Source organism: Anopheles ziemanni, chromosome 2 (genome assembly GCF_943734765.1).
Source record: "Anopheles ziemanni chromosome 2, idAnoZiCoDA_A2_x.2, whole genome shotgun sequence".
In the NCBI taxonomy this organism is placed as follows: domain Eukaryota; kingdom Metazoa; phylum Arthropoda; class Insecta; order Diptera; family Culicidae; genus Anopheles; species Anopheles ziemanni.
This window is the reverse complement of record NC_080705.1, coordinates 70,426,394-70,452,066: the sequence shown is the minus strand read 5'-3', so window position 1 is coordinate 70,452,066 and position 25,673 is coordinate 70,426,394. Positions and strand designations below refer to the sequence as shown.

At 45.2% G+C, this 25,673-nt stretch overlaps 1 protein-coding gene across 1 annotated transcript in view; it reads left to right on the top strand.

Annotated features, from left to right (window-relative positions):
• Nucleotides 1-13,311, top strand: part of LOC131282164 (homeotic protein distal-less) — a 58,662-nt gene extending 45,351 nt beyond the window's left edge. The window contains exons 4-7 of the mRNA XM_058311568.1: nucleotides 12,136-12,280; nucleotides 12,626-12,724; nucleotides 12,831-13,014; nucleotides 13,163-13,311. Of these exons, the coding sequence (XP_058167551.1) occupies nucleotides 12,136-12,280; nucleotides 12,626-12,724; nucleotides 12,831-13,014; nucleotides 13,163-13,181 (447 nt within the window). The 3' untranslated portion in view covers nucleotides 13,182-13,311. The remainder of the gene's footprint in view (nucleotides 1-12,135; nucleotides 12,281-12,625; nucleotides 12,725-12,830; nucleotides 13,015-13,162) is intronic.
• Nucleotides 13,312-25,673: the final 12,362 nt, after the last annotated feature.

The window sequence follows — 25,673 nt, the reverse complement described above, 5'->3', positions numbered from 1 at the left end:
CCCGGGAGGTAGAAAGGCAAAGGGAAGAAGTTGCAAGCCCGGGCAAGCCCGTTTCCTCCACGGTCACGGTCCGCAGAGGACGCGGCGTTCTTTCGTTCACGGTACACCGCACACCGATATGTAAACTTCAATTTATAATTTATATATATTTCTTGGCTATCGAAGTCGTGGGAAGCATTGCGTTGGTAGGGAGAGAGCGGTTGGTTGAGATTTCAGAAGGGAAATTGGCGGATGGACGGGGAACCTTCGGAGGTGAATCTTCATCAAACACTCGGTACCGAAGAGGGTTGGGGCGAGCTACTTCAGGTGGTCAAGTCTTGGAAGAAGTGGACAAAAAAGTTGACTCTTCTCCGGACGTTGCTGGGAGATTCCGTTAGGCAGTGTTGTGGGAAAGCCATCATTTTCATAAGATTCTTTTTTTTTTTGAGTGAGTACACTGTACATGTAAGTGATGTAAACGAGGCTTTGGGGGGAGTTGACCAGATACCGTCCGTCGATCGTAATGTTGATGTTTTCCTTTCGCGATGCGATGGGACGGTATGAAGAGAAAGATTGATATTGACGAAATAATAAGACGGCTACGACATGAAGTGAAGGAGGAACCATCCGCAATGTTGGATGAATTTCAATTAAAATGATCATCTGATCGTGGCAACAGTAATAATAGAAAAAAGTAATTAATCTATATGCAGTGTGAACTCCTCCTTCCCGAGAACCTGCACCAAACTAACGACATCCGGTGTGCAGAATCGTGTGTGTGAGTGCCGTGGCAAAGGCTTCCACCTCCGAGCGACCTTATCGTAAATCTTTGGCAATAAAAGTGGCATAAAATCGTGCTCCATTGCTCCTTGAATTAATTACCACCACTCGACTGGAGCGGTCGGTTTCACCGGTAACGTTTTATTTACACAGCAAATAGACACGCCGGTACTAATATACCTCTCATTAAAGATCACCGTGAGCTATGTGGTGCACCCTTCGGAATCGATCTACAGCGATCCAACCGACAGAAGGTTGCCTTGGGACTGATGGCATCGGTAGCGCGCGGGAGTCTCTTGCACAATGTCCAACGACGCCGACTGTAATACATCCCTTTACCACCAGCCATAACCAGCCCAGTAACCCTAAGCAAGGCAACATCAGGTACCTCCCAGAAGGGTTGTGCAATTTTTCCGACCAGGAGCCGACGACTACTGCATTGCCGCGTTGCAATTTAGCATACGTACGCCATATTAGTGAGTGCGCTGGTGTTGGTAAGGGTACTTTTTAGGGCCGATCCGGAGTGCGGTGGGTAATAAAAATAAAATAAGGTGGTAATGGCACCCCATCAATTATTCAAAATTTTCTTTACGCTTTCCCCCCCACCCAAAGGGAGGTGCGCATCGAGGGCGAATCGGACACGGGGAAAGGGGAGAACCTGTGTCCCGTTTTGTTTGGTCGTTCTGTTTCAGTGTTCTTCCTGGCCGGTACATCTTCCACCTTCTGTGGTTTTTCGTCCGCCCCGGGGAGCTCAGGGATGCTTCATCATCCAACTGGACAACAGGGTGTCGGTCGGTTCGGTTCTTCCGAGGGAAATATGTTCTCGCAAGACGATTGGCGCATCCTTCCAGTAAACATGGCAGCCGTGGGCAAAACCGTGGCCAACAGAACATACAGCTCGAGCGGTCCCGTCGACGACATCGAGGTCGTTCCGAAAAACCGCCGGACCCCGGAATTGGAGGCTGTCCCGGCTTGTGGTTCCGAGAAGTTGCCTCCGGCCTGCACAGAAGCCGGTCCAGATCCAGTGCGCCCGGGCGGGAACCTTGTTCCGACCGTTTTTGTTTAGTCTTCTTCGAAAGAGGTGGAGAAGATGGTGGTTCCTTGTACCGGCGGAACCATGGCCCAGGACCGTCCCAGAGATCCCCCGTTTTCGGTTGAGTGGCAAGGCGGAGGATGGCAAGTAAAATGTTCCGCATCTTTCCCCTCGGGGTACGGGTTAAGTTTCAGCCTTTTCGAACCGACGCCGATGCGGGGAGGGAAACGATAGTGAATCAAACGAATAAGAAAAAACCAAAGAGCGGGTTGTTTTATGGAGCTCACTCTTCACCTCTTGGATTGGAGGTTTAATGCCGACGGTGAGAGGGAGGCCGATCGAGCCTTTCCTGAATGAAACAAAACGGGCATCAGCATAAAACGTCAGTAAAACATTGATCAACATGTTGTTTCCTTCGGGTTTTTGTATGCCACGCAAGGTTGTGTGAACCGGTGGCAGCGGCGGCGGCGTGGAGAAACTCGTGGGAGCCTGGTATTATGGAAGCGGTGTTCTAGCTCCGGTCAGAAGTTACATATTTTATATGCAGTCCATAGTAGTAGTACCCTTCGTAGGTGGCTTTGTATACTGTGCTGCAGAGGTCCCACCAAAGCCAAACTGTAAGGATAGATGTGCCGGGGGAAAACACCGTTGTTCACATGATAAAAGCTTTCCGGTTGCCTGCTACTAGACTTCATCTAGGTTCTTATCATGGCGGTTGCGGTAGTGTTGCGCCTAGGAGGGAACTCTCCGCCCCCAAATATGCTGTGGTTGTTCAAGTATTTTTTTTGTGGATCATTTTTGAGGGTGGAAACTCCACAACTCCCGTGGAAAGATACACGCTGCGCATGTGCATAAACGAAAGTCGATACATTGAAGGCGGGAACTAGGTCTAGGAGCGAACTCCTGGGGTACACTCGCCACGGTGACATTATTTTCCCCGAGGGTTCCCCAAGGCACGGGCATGATTGATGTTTGTATCCGGCTACGAAGTTCTTAGTGTAGTACCCTCCCCATTTTGTACTCGAGGAAGTACAGGCACGAACAGGAGTCATCTCTGCAAATAGCGCACTGCAAAAGCACCGGCTGCGTGCGAGGACTCGCTCTTCACCCGAACGACATGGAAGCGACGTTTGCGTGCCACCGTCTCCGGTCACCGCCGTGTGTCACTGCCGATTGTAATCTTCCAAAACGAAACCTGCAAACCGCCAACGTTCCGCCCTCCCACCCCCAAGCGGTTTGGGGGGGAAATTCAAGAAGCACCGGTGAAACTACTACATCTAACTAACATGTGGCAGGGCGCCAGAGTCCTCCATCCAAACCACGCTCGGAATGGAGTGCACGAATATCCGAAGGGACCGCGAGCGGCTTTCCGAGCTGCTTTCGAAATGATAAATTAGTGGCAGGAAGTTCGTGGGGTGTTTTCCATGGAACGGGGGACTACCGCCGTGGAGCGAGGAGGTCTGGGTCTTGTATTGCACGTTACCTACCATAAGAGCCTAGGGTCAGTAGGTGGGAGGAAGAGGGCTAGAAGCGGTGTAGCATGGAACACGAGGCGTTTGACTCAAGGACAGGTCGACGTTTCGGCGCTCGGTGGAACCGTGACGGATGGGGTGGGAGGGGATCCAAGCTCTTTGATGGACAGCTCCACGGCTTTGGCGCTCGTGGCTGTGGGTTAAGTAATCGTATCGTTCGTTCCATCGCCTGAGTTGTGGCTGGACCACTGAAGTTGGTACGGAAATGTAGAGTGACACAAAACATGGCGCAGAAGATTTCCCAGCGACGGAAACGGGTCAAACGAGGATGGCAGGAGTAGGTCTATGCTGTTAGTGTGTGGCTTTGTGGGTTCAGCAAGGGATTGGATATAGCTTAAAGCTACTACTCCTTGGCTGGGAACTTAAAGTTTTGAAGTTTTTGAAGTTCTAAATCTTTGTCATATTTTGAATGTCTCTCAAGCGAACGAAAGATCTTTCGTGTTCCTTCCTGATGAGACCTCATGCGTATAGCTGATCTTCCCCGAAGTAGCTACTAATTGAATTATCATAGTAGTCCACGACGTTAATAGCACTCTCCAACTGATGGTGGAAACTCGCCTACTCTGCTGTGAAGGAAAGGCTACAGCATAAATCCCCCGCGGTCTAATGCGTCTATCCCGAACGGATAGGAACTTCCGAGGTTGTATATCTCTGGTCTGTCTAACCACGCCAACTCTGCGCTAGTAAATCCGTTCCATGCTAACCAGCTCTTCACACTCCACCATTTTCTCTCTCTCTCTCTCTCTCTAACTGGTCATGAAGGGCCGGAGCATTTGTTTGGTTTGTATCGCCATCCCAACACGAGTGCGCGTCTTGCTCTCTTTCGAAAGGCGGAAACATTTCATTAATCGCTGTTTATCAGTTTTAATTTTTATTTATGTTCGTCCACGCGGTGACGCAAAGTGCGTTCGCTGCGAGATGCGCCACTCAAACGGTGCTGGTAGTTGTTGGACCGTACCCCACCGGGTTTGGGTTTGGTTGTGCGCCTCCGTACGGGCGTCTTGGCTTGCGTTAGAATGTCGACGCAAAAACTGTGTCAGCGGTGACCGACGTCCAACGGCAACTGGATCGGATGGAGTCGTCCCCGGGAGAAGGACAGTGCAGTGACAAGCCGCTTGTTCCGTGCGTCGACGGCTGCTTTAATAATCCCTCCGTACTCAATTCCAAAATCTGAAGATCCTCTTTGATTTAGCCCCGGGAGCGTTCGAACTCGGGCATCCACTCCCGGTCCTCGCGAGCCGGCATATCGCGGCTTGTGGTCAATTGATTTAAATAACTCCCATGGGAGATTTTCCGTCCCCACCACCGCCCGGCCGGCCCGTCGGTGCTCGCGAGCGGATCGTCGCGCTGGTTCGGGCCGTTGTTGGCGTGCTCTAATCAGCTTTAATCAGCCGTGATTTACTGATGGAGAGTTATGTTTGGGTTTTATTTTTTGCTTCATGTTTTGTTTGTTCGATGTCCCAGGTTGTCGTCCGTTTGCTGGCTTCTGTTTTGGCTTAAAATTTTGCTATACGTTTTTTTTCTATTTTAAGCCAAATAGAATGTCCTGAACTTGAGCTATAAAAGCTTTTTTCATTTTTTTTTTACATTCAAAATATCCATGTATCTTTATTGAACCCTTCTTGTTCAACTTATTCGAATCAATAAAGTCCTCCAATGGCAATCGATCAACCAAACTGATCAGTTGTAGTACAGCCCACAGTTCGGAACAGAGTGTCCCTTTTCCACTCAACTTACACATTTTTCTCCCCTACCGGTACCTTGTTTCACACCGCAACTCGAAACCAACGACAACACCGACACATCGTTGCTCCAGTCTCGTGTTTATCCATAGCTCATTTAAATAATATTTCAATTAAAATGGAAAATTTATTCCCTCCAACCGCCAGCCCGGACCAGCCTGTGTACGCACATTTGCGCGACTAAGTTTGCGGCTAGTGGCGATTTTATCACAACACCGTCGGGATGCCCGAACGGTACATGGTGTCGTCGACGAGGTGACGAGGTGCAAAAGTCGAGGTTTGACCGGCATGTATCTCATAAATTCTGTACCCGTCCGAGCATAAGGATGGACTGAAATTGCGCCAATACTACTCTACGGACTACGCCGGGTGACAGTCTACTCTTTTTTCGTCCCTTTCCAAAAGCATGCAAATTAGCCTAAACTGCGTCGATGAACGGATCTAAATGTATGATGCACGCATGTGTTATTGATGAGGAAATATGTTTCCATGATAATTTCTGCCCGTCATAGGATACACTCCCGGTCGTTCGAATCGACATTCACATTCGAGCCATTAAAGGTGTTAAAAAACTCGTTACAAAATGTACTGTCCTCTTGTGAACCCATGGTAAAGGGTCAGTAAATTAATTTCGACTGAACCAGCCAAAAGGACGCATCGCCATAAATCATGTTTTTCTTCTCTACCGAAGTGAGCAATAAATGTCCAGAGCACATCAACGTATACCCGCCGTCGGTCCGATGGTTCCATCGATGCAGTTCGAGTGCCGTGACGACCTTGTAACGATTAAAAAAGCATAATCATAAACAGGAGCTCGAGAGAAAGGGAATGGGGGGAAAAAAAGAAAACCAACAACAAACCATCACAATGATCCTCCTAAACAACAATAAAAGCGCTAGCATATACACGTATACTTTTAATTATCGGGTACGAGATGGTTTGCTTCCCGTTTGGCTTCGCCCTTCGTCGAGTCACGCTTCAAACCGAGCGAGTGGTGTGTTGAATATTCCATCAGCAGCATTATTGCTTTCTTATCCAGCGAAAAGCACCGCTACTGTATCACTTAAAGTTTTGGTTTTTTTTAAATTTTCACATTTTACTTTTAGTAAAAGGATGTAGCTTGAATATACAAACAATTAAAGGTATCTCACATTTGGGGTTGATTTGGTGCGTTTGTTCACAGACCAACATAGAATCCAAAGGACATTCATTTGATTAACTTAAAAAGGTTTTTAATGTTGGTGTTTGAACTGCATTGGATTTACATTGCATTTTTTTTTCTATCCCTATCTCAAAGACCCGAACACTCCTTTGAAACATATAATTAGAGTTATGAAGTTTTGAGATTTTCTGCTCCTATAGACTCTTAATGTTATTGAAATAGAGATTTGACAAAATGTTTCGTTTTTTTTTTTGAAGAAAATAATTTAATTAGTTTAACATTAAATTACATGGTTAAGCATCAGCTTTACTAGATCTAACTTACAAAAACATCCAAAGATATCAAGTACACATTGAACAAGCGATTTATAGATTTGTGGATGATCTTTTTGATGAAGATCTGCAGATGAAAATTTATCTACTCCAGTTTTCATGTGTAGTTGATGATGATGATGATGATGAGTCCCACCTCTTACCCCAACACAGGTTTGAGAATGGCGGAGTTATCATAAGATATTTGTAAGCAATATCCAAGGCAAATCACGAAGTGGTGGGATCAAAGTGACCCTTCACGAAAAAGACCAGTCAGCTCTCTTTTCCTTGCGTACAGCGGTTAGCACAACTTCCATAAGACAGGAGTCGTGGAACCGCTCTCCGGAGTGCACGGCCAAAAAATGCTCTCTCCTATTCGTGTAGCCGGTATCTCCCTTATCCAACATATGGAGGGGAGTTACCACTTTCCAGGATTGGCAAATTAAGCAAACCTTATCCGCGAAACAGTTGGTCACGTCGAAAATATCATCAATGGATGAATTCGAGGCGCCTGCCACGTGATTGCACAAGAGCGACTGATGCAGTTCCTACAGAAAGATCAACTTCAAATTTCCACTTTTACGCGCGCGTGTCTCAAAGATATGTTGTTCCATTTTTTTTTTATTTACATTTAAATTTGCAAAACAAAAATCTCATCATCATCATCTGTGAGATCGTGATGACAAGTGCGATGCTTACAAACATTAAATTTTCACAATAGACAACTACGAGACATTGCACATTCTACTGGGTGCTACTTAACAACCTGCTTAACGTACACGGCACACAAGCGCTTGAACTCGCGAACGTTTGCAGCCTCGGCAATCTCTCTAGGCATGCTGTTATACCATTGTATACCTTTACAAAACAAAGAATTTCTGGCAAATACTGTTGAAAAGTTCGACGTTCTAGGATCATGAGCCCTTCGAGTGTTGTACCGGTGAACGTCAGAACCCCTAACTACTCTTTCTCCAAGGTACCCCGGTAACAAGCCCCTCAGGAGTTTGAATATTAGTATCATAGTCTGATACACTATCCGCTGCTCTACCGACATCCATTGCAGAACATCCAGCATAACAGCAGACGGCGTGTACCGACTACAACACAACACTAACCTCATTACCCTATTTTGCACTTTTTGCAACCTTTTGAGCTGTGTCCGATTGCCGAGGAACAATATTGATGGACAAAAATCAAAATGTGGTGAGATAATGGATTTGTAGAGGTGAACTTTCCCAAAAAAATTTAGGTTGTTCCCCAGTCTACTTAACACCCCACACTTCTTTGCCACCTTAGCGATGACCCCATCAATATGTGCACTGAATGTAAGTCCGTCGTCAAGAATGACTCCCAAATATTTCACCTGGGAGACTCGGTCAATTGGTTCCGTGTTGATGGCAATGGAAAGCTGGCCGATCCACTCCCTCCTCGACATCACCATGTAGTGTGTTTTACTAATGTTTAATGCGAGTTTCTTGTATTTCAACCAGCCATCCAGAGCCACCAAGTCTGCATTTAAAAGGGACTCTGCCTGTTTCACGTCCTTTCGCGATATAAATATTACTGTGTCATCAGCAAAAAGATTTATCTCGCAGGAACGTAAGACCTGCTTCATGTCATTTATATACATGATAAACAAAATTGGTCCAAGAACACTTCCTTGTGGAACCCCAAGGGTGTTTTCAATGGGATCTGAAACAGATTTTTTGAAAATTGTCCTCTGGGTTCTACCTGTCAGATAATCGCTGAACCAACTGAGTTCCTTCCCCTCAATACCGAATCGTCGAAGTGTTGTGAGCAACAAGGGTCTCGATATTGTTTCAAATGCCCGCTTTAGATCCAAGAAAACTGCAAGCACCGGCTGTCCACTGTCCATCAACCCCTTCCACTTCGCAAGCACCAGGTTCAGTGCAGTTTCACAGGAATGTCCTTCCCGATATCCCGACTGCTCCCGGGCCAGCAGTCCGGTCTGGTCCAGGTATTGCACCAATTGGTCTTTGATAACAACCTCCAGGACCTTTTCGACAGTGTGAAGCATGTTGATGGGGCGGAACTCTTCCGCTTTGATAGCTCCAGTCAGCTTTGGAATAGGTACAACCAATGACTCCTTCCATGTCTCCGGAAAAACACCCCTCTCCATCGATTGGTTAATCAAATCCAGGAGCGTCTCCCCCGCTACATGAAAGCAATCCTGCAAAGTTTTTGCATTTACATTCCCTATTCCTGCCGTTTTGGTCAGGTCAAAACATATCTGCCTAAGCTTGCTCATGTCTATTGGTTGAAAAGAAAATCTATGCCTGGGAGCATCAACTTGTCTCAGCTCGACTGGTTCGTCTACCGTCGGAATGTTGCTGTTAACAAGTGTGACGCTATTCACAAAAAAGTTGTTGAACCCTGCTGCGATCACCGCCTCATCGGACTCGAAATTATCGAATTTCACACATGAAGCTGTATTCTCGTCGGGTTTCAACATGCTTTTAAGAAGTTTCCAAAGTTCCCTACTATTACCCTGATGCTTGCTAATTTCCCTATTGAAGTATTCCTCACGAGTAGTTTTTAAAGACCTACTGTACTCGTTTCTTAGCTTAGTGTACTCACACCAATGTGAAGCCAGATTAGTCCGAACAAATTTTTTGTACACTTTGTCTCTTTTCCGCTTTAGACGTTCCAGAGCCAACGTATACCATCTGCCAGAGTATCTAGTCTCCACGGTCCTTTCATAAACTAAACTATTCATAGCACTCTCTAGTGTATCCTTCAATAGATCTGCAGCTTCATGGAAATTTGTAGTTTCCCTCTGTAGACCCAAAGTGACTGCCTGACAAAGACCCTCTTTAGAGTACCTATTCCAGCATTTAACTTGTTTTTGAACTGTCCTGAAACGTTCATCATTCAAGTTTAAAAGCAAAGTTTCATGATCAGATATTTTTGCACAAGCATCTGTTACCACGCTAATTGAGTCTGTGTTGCAGTACACATGGTCAATCAATGTCCTGCTATTGTTCGTAATACGGGTAGCTGCACTAACCTTCTGCTTCAGGCACACCGAGTCCATAAGTTTCTTCAATTTTTCGGACCTCACATCATTGAACCAATCAATGTTGAAGTCCCCAACCAAGACATTACGCTTGCCAAAATCTAGAAATCTGTCTAACCAGTCCTCCAGAATTTCGACAAATCGTGAGTCACTTGAACTAGGTGAGTGATACAGAACGCCATAGTTTGCAGCCGCCATGCCTCGAGTCACAGTAAACCCCAAAAACCAGTTGCCTTCCAGCGACTCGTTTAGAATCACCTTCAAGGCAACCGAGTTCCCAGCATAAACTGCAACCCCCCCTGTGTGTCGTGAGTGGGACAAACAGGACACGGCCCTGTACCCCGGTATACTAAACTGATCAAATGCTTCGCACTCCGTTATATGCGTCTCAGATAGAAGGACCAACGCGGGTTGCATCCTTTCTACCGAGTCGCGTAACAGAACATAGCTTGACGATAGGCCAGCGACATTGCAATACATGATTTCATATCGCTGTCCTATCCCCAGCAATCTCTGCTATTGGGAATGCTTAGCAATCTTTGATACCTGTTTTTTGTATATGGGGCACTCGCTACTAAAAGCAGCATGTTCCGTGCTCCCCCTTGAACCCGCCAACACGCAGTTCACACATTTTAAGGCCGCCGACTTACATTCCGACGTCCTGTGTGCACCACTGCACCTAGAGCAGGCTTCCTCCTTATTGCACTCGGTGCTCTTGTGCCCAAACTGCCCGCACCGGAAACATCGCAATACATGAACAGAAGTGCTTATCGCACAACTGTCAAAACCTATTTTGACCTTTTTGAGGTCCTCTAGACATTGTGCCGATTCCTTGTCTACATCGATTACGACATTGTACTTCTGGTACTTGTAGAACCTACTTTCGTACATTCCAACAAGCTCCAGTGTCGCAAACGGGATCCCTGCATTCTGTTCCTTCAGAAGTGCTATCACATCCTCACCAGAATACTTCTCCGTCATTCCCATTATCCTTACTCTGGACAACGGTAAACGAACGGAATAAGCATCCCCGAGTTTGGACTGCACCTCCTTGCTAACTTCATCTAACGCGGATGCAGGACACTGTACAAAAACCTGACCTTTTCTACCATTACGGAAGTCCGAAACCTGCTGCTTCCTCGGATCCAAACGGGCGCGTAGATCAACTCTTGTCTTGTCGCAAGATTGATCCACCTTCGGTACAATTACTAAAGACTTGGAGAGTTTTTGCTCTGCCACTTTAGCCACGTCTTTTTTACCTATTTTGGGCCCAGAGCCAGCCTCCTTCACAACACTCTTGGTTGCTGTGGGCTTGGTATTAGCTCTTCCCACGTCAAAATTACTAATAATAGTTTGAACCTTATTTTTCAAACTATTATCTGCCCCACTTTTTTTGGCCACTACTGTAGCAAAGCTCTCACTCCCCTTCTCCTTAGCACTCACCGGCGAAGGCTTCTCAATGATAACCTTCGGTACAGGAGGGGCTCTCAATGTAGTGGTGGTGGCATCGCGCAAAGTTGATGTAACTTGGCGCTTTACCGCCTCATACACTTCTTTTTTCATTCCTTCCAGTCCCTTCTTAACAGCACTCTCAATCAGTGCACACAATTTTAAATCTGCTGCTTGTAGGGCTTGGGATTGCTCTCCGCTTGACGGTCGGCTTTCTCCCACCACTACATCCTGCATGCCCGGTTTCTTATTGCAAGCGATACAAGTATCGCACATAAACACAACATTTTTTGACTTTTTAACCGCCTTTGCAGCCGATTTAGTCAGATCGGCGCACAGGTGGTGAAAATGACCGCCGCAATCATTGCAGACGATCGGGTCATCGCTAGTTGAAACGACCACGGAGCATTTTTTACACTCCATGGCCGTAAAACAAAATCCGAGCAAAAACGCACGCAAATAAACAAACACCGTATACGTACCGCCCGCTCCACACGCTGCCGTCTCACCCACACGAAACACAAATTACTCGTTTGGCCGGTTAGACCACTACAAGCACACCGTTACGATAACCGGCGATATGGATACCGCTCCAGCTAACGCCACTGATAAGCGACGCCGCCAAGAACAAAACCAACCGCTATCACCGAACGATGCACCATGAACAAAAACAAACTCTACCAAACACTAAACAGACACTTCGGACACATTTGCACAGCGAAAACAAATGTTAAATCTGCCCTCGACTGAGCAAAAATATCCGAAAACGTAGAGCACTTCTAAAACACGCACTGCACTGTCAACAGTCACTCATAACAGTTTAGATCATGGACTTCGTCTGAGGTTTCAGAATATGAAGGATTTTTTGTTTTGCAAATTTATCTTATCCACCTTTGATTTGTTCAAATAAAATACCGATTTTCTCGTTTGTATTTTCAAGGAAAATTGATTTCCACCACTTAACGAACGCGTTCATGTGAAACATACTTTTTCTTACAGCGGCACATCGCGCGACATACATGTGTCGCGTGACACCGACGGAACCGTTTGAACCAATCGTTAACTGTTTCCCTTCGTTTTCTCGTTTTTTTTCTCTCTCTCCACCGGCAGGTTAAGATCTGGTTTCAGAACCGACGGTCGAAGTACAAGAAAATGATGAAAGCCGCCCAGGCACCGGGCGTCGGCGGAGGACTTCCATTGGGTGGACCGAACCAGGGCGGGCACAGTCCGTCGCAGCATCAGAACATGCATCAAGGTAAGGGAAGGAAAACTTGGCCCGGGCCGGAAATCTATTTGCCCGCCGGGGCCGGCGCCGAAAAGCTAACGCCGGTCGTTCGGTCGATTCAAGTCCACCCGAACCTAACCTGGGTCACCAAAGCCGAAAAGCCGAAAGTAAATTAGGATATAATTATAGCTTCCATTCCGGGCGGCCCCAGGTTCCCGGTTCTCGGGCTTTCGGTTGAACTAATAATTGGGCCGTGCGATCGCGAGCTCCCGTTACGCTCCAGATGCTGCCATTCGTATGGCTGCACTGAGGCAAAGGACGACCCCTGTTCTAATCGACATGCCTGTGTCCTTTTTCTTTTCCCTCCGCGCGCAGGACCCGGTGGAGGATCGAGCAGTGGATCGCCGTCGCATTTCCTACCTCCCGGACACAGTCCAACGCCGTCGAGTACGCCCGTCTCGGAGCTGTCACCTGGTAAGTAGCATCTTCGTCCCGCGGCGCCACCCTCGCTGCATTCCCCCCACCCATACGTACGCTGAAGACTAATAGCGCTATTCGCTCTCTACCGGCCGCATTCCAGGTCTTAGTCCGCCCTCGCAAGCACCCTGGGAGCAGAAACCGCCGCCGCATTGGGCCGACCACAAACCACCGCAGATGGCACCGCAGCCCAACCACGCACCCCCGCAACCGACCCACGCACCGCAGATGGGCGGCTACGTACCTCAGTACTGGTATCAGCCGGAAACGAACCCGTCTCTTTTAACGTGAGTAGCCGCCATTTTCTTATTGACATATTTTGCGTGAATTATTTTATCTGAACCAAAAACAGTTTTATTTCGTCTCATTAGACAATTTTTTTACTGCGTAACTCAAACGTAACCTTTTTTTTCTCCGTTCCTCTCTTCCCTACAGAGTGTGGCCAGCGGTTTAACAAAGCGAGAATGTAAATTATAATTTTAACTATTCCTAGTGCTTAAGGCGGTAAGAGATAAGCTCGCTATAGCGATTAGAAACAAATGTCCGTTGTGTGTTTGTGTGTGTGTTTGTTTGTCGCGTGGACGAGCGGGCGGCACACAACCTTTCCACACACACACACACACACACACAAAGAAATACAAAGACGAGACGTACATCTGTGCATCTCTGTGTCCAGGACCGTAGCGCCCAAGTGAAGGCAGGAAAGCAACATCCTATTTTTTAATCGGCACGTGATCTGTTCGTTTTATAACATTAGAAAATTAAAGATGAAAGGGCGGGGAAAAATAGCTAAAAAACCCAGTTTGCGATGTGCGTGTTGATGAGAGTGTGTGTTGTCTCTGTCTGTCTGTATGTGCGTGTGTATGTGTGCGTTTGTACGTGAACAATTGGTTCATTGTTTTATCATTTGGTTTAGTTCCAGCTCGCGCCAGCCGGCAGTTGCGAAATGGTGCTCTGGGTGGGGTTAAATTTTTCGCAACCCCTTACCCTAACAACCGGCAACGAAAAGCTGCGAAAAGCCCGCGACAATTTTCCTTGTGTGTAAGCCCCAGTGTAGAAAATTCGATCACGCGCCAACCAAGAAAAGTGCGCACTGGTGTTGTTCGCATAGCAGCCAGCCCTATCCCTCGATCTTACGGATTCTCGATACAAATGGATCAAGTTCTGTGCAATATTTCTTAGGGACGAAATCATGTCCGCATGTTTCCCGCTCGCGGTAGGAAGAGGAACGTTGGGTTCGCGCAATTCGCTTAGATATAAACAAAACACAAAAAAAAACTGTAAAATCTCTGCGATCCTCGTCAACATTCGTTAATTTTAAAAATCCTACCAAGTACCAGCTACTTAACGTCTCAATCATTCCTTCCGCGTTGACGAACGCGAGAGATGGATTCCCGGGAAGGTTCGGGGGAGTATTGTAATGCGAAATTGTCTTTCGTTCGATCATTCGTCAAGCCCCCATGTACAAACGAATTTAGAAAAGGCACTCGCTTGAAAGTTGAGTTGAGAGCCAAAGTTTTAACTTTTAAAATTGATTAAAATCGCAAGCATACCCAACATTTGGAAAGGAACGAATTAATTTACACCACCAGCACACAAATCGAACGAATAGTCCACCCCTCCCCCCGACTAAGACGTCATCCGTAGAGCTTTGATGAACCACAACCCTTAACGAAAAGAAGACATCTCAAAAGTTGCATTTTAAAGTAGTCGCTTGCTAAAAATGAATAAAATTGCCACAGTTCGAGTTCGCAGGAGTCCGCAACACATCAGCCATTAAAGTTCAACCGATGTAAAGTTAGCGTAAGGCGTTAGTGACGACCCCCCCGAGTTTGGCGTTTGGTTTTAAGGTGAGCAACGAATTTATCGAACCCATCCTTTTCGTATTTTATTTGAATTGTGTTCCTTTTGCGAGAAGTTCCTGAGAAGCAAGACGAATCGTTCGCTTTATTTCGGAGCATCTCGCGGAGAGACCATAAGCATTTTCACTTCAAGTGCAGCCTTAGGCTTCTTCAACGTCTGAAATAAGATAGGAAAAATACAAAAACACACTCACACACATACACAATCACGTACACACACCCAAACGAACCCACATAAACTAACGCCAAACGAAGGGACGTGTACTGCGCGCAGGTGAAGAAGTGAAGAAACACAGCACAACCATCCAAAACCGAGCTGCGCTATTGTTTTTAAAGCAAATTGTGTACATAGCAGAACTATAAACACATGTATCTAGCGTTTAGGGTCTACTTATAAATAATATAAATACTAGCATATTAAAATAGTATTCGAGTAACAGTTGTGGAAGCGGCAAACAGGCAATGTCAGCCAGTGGACGCACCCGGCAAGTGAGTCGCTAGGGAGTGGGCGAAGAAACACACACAAGAAAGTATTTAATTGCAAGTGGAATATTCAACGATGAAAACATTGAAAACAAACAAACCGAAACGTAAAAAACTAACAATCGATGGTGTACATTTAAGGTAGTGATAGTGCAAAACAAAGTTAGTAGAGAAGCAAAACAAAAACAAACAAAAAAAACAAACAAAACAAGAGGAAGGAAAAAGTCACCATTTAAATAGTATTCAATCTCAGCGCAATAGTTCGATTTCGATGAGGAGAGAGCATAAAAACAGACAAGACAAACCGGCAACTATAGGAACGCATCAACAGAGACAAATTCAGCTAGGTTGTAGGTAAAGAAGAAAACCGAGAGCATTGAAAGAGCTAACGAAAGCACATAAAAATTAACTAAAATACAAAGAGAGCAAACAGAGCAACGGCGAGCGATGCGGCACACAACAAACAACGGTCGGCGCACAGTGGGAAAACAAACGTTCATATGCTGTGACAGAGTGAAACGGATTTGTTTCAACGTATAAAAACTAAAAGTAAAATGCAAAAAAGTAACATTAACGAGTTTGTTTTCCCTCATACCCGCGCGTGTACGCCCCTTTCGCCCTAGTGCGTGAGGTCATATTTGTTTACTATTTGCAATTGAATGGTAATGTAATTAAAGTGCAGATCGTACGTTTAGCGGATGGTGGCAGTGGCGACGGCGCCGGCGGCCGCATGTGCCGGGTGCAGTTTTCAATGCGATCAGTAGAATTCGATTATGCGGATATTGTGTATGTATATTGCAAAAATTCAAAAGAAAAGAACGGTATTAAATATTATTATGAAAATCGAAATTAAATGAGTTTTTTTTTGTGCGCTCGTTGGGAAAAATTGGCTCTACAAATTTGCTTCGAAAAGGTAAGATTGGATAACCGAAAGGGAACCTACGAGAGCAAATGGTGTCGCTGTCGTTTAATTGAACCATTGAATTAAACTATTTTTTCTTTCTTCTGTGTAAAACCTGGTTTAGTTAGAGGAGTTGGACATATGGCTGTCACAGTCGGTCCTACAGCACGAGCCTCTGCATAGGAGCTCGTGACAGAGTCGGTATGCCTCTGAATACGAGTAAGGGAACAAACGTTCGACTTAACGTAGGAGGATATACCCCGACTCGCATAGTGAAAGAAGAAGAAGAAAGTTAGAGGAGTTTGATCCTACCGTCGTGGATTCCCTGAAGGCAGTTGTATTGCTTGCGGGAAACGATCGCCCTGGCCTTGCGTGACCACAAGAATCGCGCTCAATGCCGCCGGGGTCCGTGGGCGCGTACGTGTCTTCGTCTGGCCGATGTCACTGCACTTTGCGCACGATTGTGTGCCATTGTGTGGTAGCATGTTTCCTCCCTGCGCGCTGCGGCAGAACACACATATATGTGACCTACGCATTGCCCACATGGATGGACGTAGGGAAGGGAAAGGATGCAAGCCAACCATCACCATCGCCAGAAGATCTCCGGCTCGATCAGTCAACCGTCCTGCTCCGTCAGCAAATACAAACACGCGACAGGCTGTAATTATGACAGTTTTGCTTCATGTTTTGATGGTTTCGACAGACGGCAACGACGTCGCCGCCAACTACGATACTACTTTTGCTTCTACCGTTGTGTGCCCCCTTTCGGAACGGACACAGGGTGTTCCGTGTTCGGTTTGCTTTAGTTTCGGTTTCGTTCGTGCGTTTTTTTTTTCTTCTTTTGCCTCCACAAGCGCCCTTTTATTCGACTCGTTTTGCACTCATCCGTTCGGCGTTTGGGTTTGGTTAATTTTTGTCATTGCGCGGTGGCACGGCCAGGGAGGGCTCGTTGGGCTGGCCTCCCGTTCCGTACGCTTGCCTTGCCGCTCGACAGTACTGCCGCACCAAACGTCCCACCGCCTGCTCCGCTTGTTTGTCCGTCCCACTGTCCGCACAGCGCACACCGTGGGGAGGAAAATGTCGATTCGTACAGATGTCTTTCGGGTTAACGGGAATTCAATGTTAATAAATGTCATGTACTCTGTAATTATCCCCTCCTCTCGACAACCACCACCACCACCGCCGTGCTGTGCCACCCTTTCCACGTCCAGACCCTTCTCCTTCGGGTACCCTTCGGGTCGGTTTACGTTCCGTGCGCCATGTCGCGGTCTCTCTGGGCGGTGTTATCCTTCTGTTCTTTGGTTGTTTTGTACCGAGTATGTTTTCCCCCGTGTGTATGTGTGTATGTTTGGGTGCCGGGTTTTTGCTTGTGCTTTTGCATTTGGCTTTTACGCTCGCTGAAAAGCCAGCAGCCGGCCGGCGATTGCGGTCTTATCGCCATGGTTGCATGCTTTACCATCGTCCAAAAGTCATCGCCATCCTCGTCGGCGGCGTCGTCTATTGCTTCCTCATGCTGTTGGGGAGGGAAAAAGTATCAAACCGAAACACCCCGCACCTACAAACACAGATACACACAGAAAAAACCGGCAGCCAAACACAACCCTCCAGATATGATGGGCCGTGCATGTTGCAAGCCCCCACATAATCGGCACAGTCCATATCGACCACAACCACAACATGCCGAGGGCGCATCGGCACAGCCAAAACGCAACGCCACGCTGAGAAGGCGGAGGCCTGCGCGGCGATGCATTTCCCTGCAACAAAATGGGGAAGCGATGGGGAAGCAATCGACAACCAAAACCCGAAGAAAAACATCGGAAAACAAAGATCAAACGAACGTGAACAGCAAAGGCAACGCGAAAAAGGCATCATGGCACCCCCCGACGGGAAGATGCAGTACGATCGACACCAACACCACCCGTACGATCGCATACACCGGTGGGAAAGTTCACGATGTACCAAGCGCGGTGAAAATGCGTTCTCAGGTCCCAGGGTGGAAAAATTGTCCACACTTGCCTGCGGTAACGTGTTGTTCGTCGACACATTTCCCTCTCTCCGCTTGCGAATGGCTGGGAATGGTTTCTAACTTTGTGTTTTTGCAAACACTCTGAAACGATCGGATGCAAATCGTTGCCATTTTTTTTGTTGTTGTTGCCCCTGCCTTGCCCATTTTGGGAACCGCACGGCGGGTGGGCACGGATTAACCGTGGCGTCACGCTGGGAAAGCGGACCAGGCAGCGGAAAGGCGCGCATCAATGAGATATGTTATTAAAAGATTTCAATGCCAGTTGCTTGGCCTTCCGGTTTTCCTTCTGGGGTTTCCCTCAATCCTGATCCCCCGGCAAGATGTCACCGGGGCGGATTAGCTCGTGGTGTGTCATTTGTGATGGCAGTAATTTGTGCTGTTAAGCTTGTTGGTGCGTTTGTTTGGGAAGGATTTGTTGTTCTTTTGACGGTTGATGGGCGCCCAGCGGGGCGGCTAACGGTGGCTACCGGTCTGAAGGGGCGTGGGAAATCGACCCGAGATCCTTGGATTTGTTTAGGTAGGTCCATCTAAATGATTCTTTTATTTATGTAATTTGTTATAACCATATATCAACTGAAACATCTTTTGAACTTATGCTTATTCTTTTATTACTTTTCTATTACTTTTATTTAATGGTATTTTTATATAAATAATTACAATAAAGGGCTACTAGTTTTGTGTATTACATATTTTCACTAAAACAGCAATACTTTGAATTTTGTCTTTTGATTCTTTTGTATTAGATTTAGTTTTTGCTCCTCTAAGTTAATTTAATATCCCTTCTTCCACAATAATTTCTAAGGGTATCAGTTATCCTTGAATTTTTGATACGTTGAGGTTGCTGGGAAGCATTTAGAACTCTTTTTGGAATTAGAAAAAATTTTCGTTTAATAATAATTTCGATCCCATGCCCTGATTGTTTTCTGTTCAAAAGGTTTTTAAATATAATTGCTTTGTTTTACCAGGGTTTAAAAGCTTCCATGTACGTAGAGTGAGAAATTTTGAATAGTTTAAAAGATCGATTGAATAATTCCATTAAGTGGAAAAATATGCAATATTAATACAGATAATCAAAATTATGGGAAAATTTCTGGACACGAATTATGGTATTTTTGCATATTTTTAACTAATCCTTAAAATTAACTCTCTCTTTTTTATGATGAACTGAAGGAGAATTGTTTTTATTTTTAACACTAGAACTGTTCCGGTAGTTCTTTTGATTGGTCTGGTACTATTTCAATCACAATTAATTCTTAAGGTTAAAAAATTCTACCAAATGTTAATGCATGACTGCCACACATCCAATGGAATGTTAATTTTTTGTATTCCAATATTAAAGTTTCTATTTAATATTGAACATAAATCGCGGTAAAGTTGCAAGTGTTAAAATCGCGATAGTTCTAGTGTTAAGATTGTCTTTCTTAAATCGTGTTGGTGTAAAATAAAGAAATGTATATCGTATTGCGGTACTCCTTTGACGGTGCCCGATTTGGAAAATCTGTAACGACATCTCGACCCCTGCTCGTCGCTGATTTTCATTCTAGTGCATAGTTTGATCAGTGTGGTACGTGGTTTGCAAATTAGATCAGCGTAAAAAAAAACCGCTCGTCGGCGGTTGCCTTTACAAAGGGCTTTTTCATGCCAGCGATAGTTAAGTGGTCGGAAAATTTTAATCTCGTTTTTATTCACCAACCCAAACGCGGCAAGTGCTTTTCTTCAAAGCGGCACCGTCGGTGACTTGAAGCAACCGGCTGGTCATGATGGCCTAATCTGAATAGGCAAAAGGAAAAGCCCAGGCCCGATTTGCCGATGTCGCCCGATGCCGGCCGGCGCAAAAGGGAAACTTCTCATGTCTAGTGGTTTTTGCTTTGTTCTGCAAACGTTTCTTCTCTTTTTTTTTGTTGCTGTTGTTTTGGTCGGGCTTTCCTTTTATGGTACCGGTCGAGCGTGGACGCGTCGAACGAATCGTTACAGTTGGCAAAGAACACTACACCTCTTTCTATTCCGTTGTTGTGTTCGGTAATCGGTTAGATTGAAAAGAAACGTGCTCTAGCGCGCGCCCCACCCCAGGTCTCGGTCCTCCTAGGGGCCATTCCTTGGCCAGCTGGTAACGGTGGCGGTAGCGGAAGTATGCTCGGCAAAAAAGGGGGCCGAGCCCAATCCTTTTCCGATCCGTGCCCTTTTCCGGGTGGCCGCCGGGTGTCGGAACGCGCGGTGAGGTTTGGTGTTTTTTTTTTTCTCTCGCTCAGCTTTGCAGGTTTGCTTGCGTAATCGAGTTGGGTGAGTTTTTGCTACTTTCGGTTCATTACGGTTCGACGTCGCCAGTCGGGGTGTAGGTATTTAATTTCAACATCATCCCATAACATCAACGACCCTTACGATTGCGATCGCCCCGGACTTCAGGATGCATTGGCGGATTCTATTCGGAGCATTCGGGGCCTGTTTTTTTCTGTTTCGTTTATTGTTCAGCATTTTTTAAACCGTACACCTTTCGGTGGGCAGGGCGTTCGCTCAAAGGACTCTTTCAACTGCACTGAATCAGATGCAGGAGACTGTTTATTCACGGCTTTTCATGGTTTTTTAGTGCATTTCCGCTCTAATGCTTCGAAATGCAATGCACACTTTGATCGGTAGTTTGTTGAATTTGATGCAGTTTATTCGGAAAGTTCTCAATATTAACAATGTTTAATTTGAAATCTATAGCTTTCCTTTGCTAGCTAAATATTGGCAATGTTTTTTTTAAAATTCGTACAACATTTACGCACAACTCCCTTCACTCGAACTAACTTCAAGAAAATTTCAAAAATCTCCATGAATTCCTTTCCCAACTCAATCACCCGTTTCGGTGGTTTCCAAACCTCCTGGCTCGTCCTTAGTTTCCAAAAATTCTGTATCGTCTTTCAAGACGTTTACCAACCTCCTCCTTTCTCCAATCCTCCCAGCAACCTGGCCAGTTGCCGGAAGTACGCGTCTCGTTTGCCGTTCGGTTTTTCGGGGTGCCGTTTTGCGCAATTTTCCCTCGCCCACCTTCTACCACCTACGGAAACGGCAAGCGGAGAAACATTAAACGTCCGACCGGTCGCACCTCTCGGATTGCGATGAGAGGTATTTGGTTTGTGTTTTCCGTTTTTTTTTTGTTTGCTTTTTACGTTGGTCCTGACGGATCGAATCAATGCGCTCGTGTTCCGTTACATCGGGGCCCCGTCGGAACAATGGCCAGACAAATGATGTTGAGGGAAACGGCCCGCAATGGCACTGGACTGGAAACGGGGGGGAGGGAAGGGATCTTCCAGCGGGTGGGTGGTGGAACACGTACATGTCGAGATGTTGTGCTGCAAATACCGCACTTGGTTGCCGAAGGAATGATATAACGAGCAGGATGATAGGTACAAAAAAAACGGTTCGGCTCAAGTTCTAACGTATAAAAAGCAAGCGAAGGAGAGAAGCAGCGGGTTCTAGAGATGCACTAGAAAAAGGTTGAATGAAGCTTTTTTAAATCATTTTCAATGGTAATGGAAAACGGATACTTGCGAATAGCAGTGGCTTCGTCATTGGAAAAATGAAATCAAACACAATGGAGTGGATAGCAATTAGCTGAAGCTTTAGATTGAAGCGTTTTAATAATGCGTTTCATCAAAAGTCACTCACAATGTACAATCATCATCTTGATGTTTCGATTCATATTTTTCAATTGTTTGACTTTTTCACTTACACTTTAAATTTCGCTTTTTACTTTCTATTGCTGGTCTTCACTTTCTTGGTAATCCAAATATCATTAGTGTTCTTGTTTTAACTGTTCATATTATTTCCTTAATTGGATACAATTTTGTACAACTTTTGCTTGAACCGAGCATTGATTTATTTATTTAAATCTTTTAAAGGTTTCCAGGATGGTAGTGAAATTACTAATGCATTCAGAAACACCAAAATTAAATGAACCTTTATTAGAATTTACAGTTGTTTATTGATAAAAATATTATTCAAACTTTTTTATTTTATTATCAGTATCAATTTGTCATCACGGACATGTTTGGAGCTGCGTTTTGTGTTTCTAATAGCATTTTTCATATAATTTACTTAAAATGTAATTGGCTACTTAATAGTTGTGAAGACAAAAGTATTTTTAGAGCCTCGCAAGTATTTGCGTATCGCCTCAAGTTTCTTTGACATCTTTCCTTTTAGACATTTGTCGGTTAGGAATCGTGTGACCTTTTCGTTTAAACTTTGGACAACTTAATTAAGGGGCGTTGCCTCACTTAAATCCAGAGCAGCGATGAATTTCTATTATCTCACCCCGAATTCCATTTGACCAACGCGATCGGTAGCAGCAGATTCTTTGCCATGTCCTTAAAATTGGACCCCGTTGGCGTGTAGAAATCTGTCTCCTCAGCTTGGAGACGCCACCAAAGTCATAACTTCAAGATGGTGCGAAAGATCCATCCGAAATCAGCACAGGAAAAGAAAAGATAGGGGGAAAAAAAGCAACCGAAACCATTCGCCAGGCAAATCAACCGTCGGCCAGCTCGCGGTGCGGCAAGGCTGGCAATAAACCTCTATTAAGTTTCATTATTTGTGATCGTATTATATCGTTTAAGAGATTGCTTTCTGCGCGCTTTGTCTTCGCTCGAAAACTCGGCCATGGGAAGGAACCCGCGAGCGGCGCATCCACGGAACTGTGTCGCATCACGCACGACGGCGGGTCCTCGAAGGTCTCTTGCGCCGGGCGATCCTCACTCCCCTGTGCGTTCCTTCTCAGGACAGCATCACGTCCCTGTTAAGTGGCGCGGGAATTTGTATCTCCCAGAGTCTTCCGTGCCCGTTCTCGTTTCGCTCGTCGGTGGCGACACGCACCAACACGGAGAAAGGGCAGGATCAATGTCGTTTTCCTCGAATCCGCGCGGCGTCAGTGTGGTAATTGAATTAATTGCTTGTTGTACGATGGTCCGATGCATTCCACTTGCATGTTTTTCCTTGTCTTTTTTTCTGAGAACGTTCTTCCTAAGCTTGATCATTGTCTAAGGTTGCTTTCTTCCCTACAAACATATAACAGGCGTGGTCCCAAGGAATTTTTCAAATTTTCCTATAACCGTATTGTTACATTGTCAATTCTAATTGAAAACATTTGATGCTGTTAAATTCTTAAACTCGTCAGCATCGACGCTTATTTTATTGACACACTTCACACCAACCCGTCGAATCTCTCTCCCTCAGCTTCATCAAACGGAGTCGCAGACGCGGAGCAACTGAATGTAGCTATTAATAAACAAATCACTGTAATCAGGACGAATCCTTTTCCGTCCCGCACAATGGAATAATAGCGTCCAAATTAGAAACACGCTTGATCCGGCCCCGGGCACGTGCCGGGAGCGATTGATTCGTTTCATTCCGCTTGGGTAAGAGGACGACGCAGGATATGGGGAAAAGAACTAGATCTGAACAGACTCCCTTTCGCAGCACGAGTCCTGACGCCAGCCAGCCCACTCTCTCCTCCTCCTCTCTCGCCCTTGCTCGTTCATCCGCCTACGGGTTTTCCCGATGATTTTTTCCACCCTGTTCCGCAGTAATTTGTCCGGTACTTAGGTGTTGTTCGGCGATTACGTAATTGTTGCCCGGGAAGAGTGTACGGTAACTGAGGCACGGGGTGTTGGTAGGAAGGCATCGCGCAAAATTCGAAATACAACCCTTGAGACATGGACGACAATATCGAAGCGGGAGGGAGTTTGCGGACACTTTTGCTCGAGTGACACATTTCTGGCCGGAAAGCCGAGGGTGAATGAACGACTTTTTAATGCTGGGTTTCGGTGTTTGATGTTCGAGTGTGGTCGAGAAGCGAATGCAAGCCTGCGCTTTCCCGGGTATACGAGATGAAATGGTCTGAACGATCGGTTACAAATTGAGTTATGCTGCGGCTGAAATGACTTAATACGAACCAGATGCTGCTTGAGATTTCATTTTGCAAATCCTTTGAGATGGCAAATCATGTTCGAGTGGAGGGAATTATGGTGTGCATTACAAGGTGACTACGATTTACAGCTTTTTGTTTGATTTGTTGGGAAACGGTAAACAATTGTAAGGATGCCACTTATTTAAATTGTATCTATAGTTCAGTATGACTTATTTTTGCTTTAACTTAGTCATGGTATGCACGAAGCAATAAAAACGTAATAAAAACAAAAAACACAAAAAATTAAAACTTATGACATTCTGAGAATTAAGTTTTTGAGCCAACAACATTTTACTAAAAAAAGTTTAGTGCAGCAAATATAAGCTACGATTTTCCATGCAATTTTAAATGTTGTAGCTATTTCATAGGACACAATACAGAATATGTCGTTTTCATAAAGTAGAGAGGAAGCGTAGCATGCTTATTTATTTGTTACTTTTCTATTGAAAATATTGGAATTTAACATCGTTCAAGACTGTAAGAAACATCTCTCATCTAAATAAAAATGGAAAAAAACTAATGTAAACAATCGTATAAATATGTTTAACACGTTCCGAACCAAAAATAATACCATCAACGGACGAGTTTTGCATCTTTTTTACAAACGAAGAAGGACGGTAAAGTGGAGGTAGAAAAAAGCAACCATTAATAAGCAGTAAACATTTCCCATCAATCAGCTATTTCGAAACTGACCGTTTCTTACACAGAAAAAAAATTATGGAGCATTAAAAAATCTATGTTTAACAAGAGTAAAAGCGTCACCCATATATGGGTGACGTGGTACGGAACGTGTTACATCTCTACATCACTGAATGGTCAACACTCATCAACAAGTTGCAACCAATGGTACAAAATACTGGACAGTTTAATTACATCTAAAATTTGTAGTATTTAAGTATAATTGGAATTTTCTATCCTTGTTTGTATATTCATGTTTGTTAAGAACAAAATTTAAGACACGAGAAAAATAACAACAAAATTAACGATATACAATAATGTTCAAACTCAAGAAATAAAGAACTGGTTTCCCTTCTGCTTGGTGTTATATTTTAATGAATCATTTACACACCGCTTCCCTATTTTCTTTTGTGATCAAAAGTGTGTTTAAAAGATCGTTAATGCGATGAACTTGTTCAAAGCAGTTTGGAAAATTGAGACCAATTTTTCTTTACCAATTTCCTTGTCAATGTGACAAATGATGTGAGAGTTGCGAAATGAAGTCATTTTCTGACCATCAAGCCATATCGGCCTAACCGTCGGCTCACACCATCGTCCTTTCATTACTATTTATGAATTCATAGCCACGGGTTCGCTTTTCGCGGTACCCATCCATTAATCGAACAGGCGACAAACGAAAAGGATAAACAAGTCATCAATGTTGATAAATCGTTTACCTTTCCCGGCACTGTATTGCACCGGAAGGGTCGATAGTAGCGCTCCCCGTTCTCGCAGGAAGATTAATTGAATTTATTAAGTTGTATTTTAATGTGCACTTTCATTGCCAAAAACTGTATGGCGGACGCACTTAGCATGGAGAGCCAATGGTGGTAAATTGAGATGTTATCTGATGTCCCTGTTTTTTTTCGAAACAGGGCTCGATCGCCCCTTTATCGGCACGATCACCCGAATGGGTGGCCTCATCAGACCGATCATCAGACCAGAGGCGTTTTAAAGCCGTACTCTTGCCGTACGTACGGCTTACAATGTAGCCAACGTCGCAAAAGTGACAC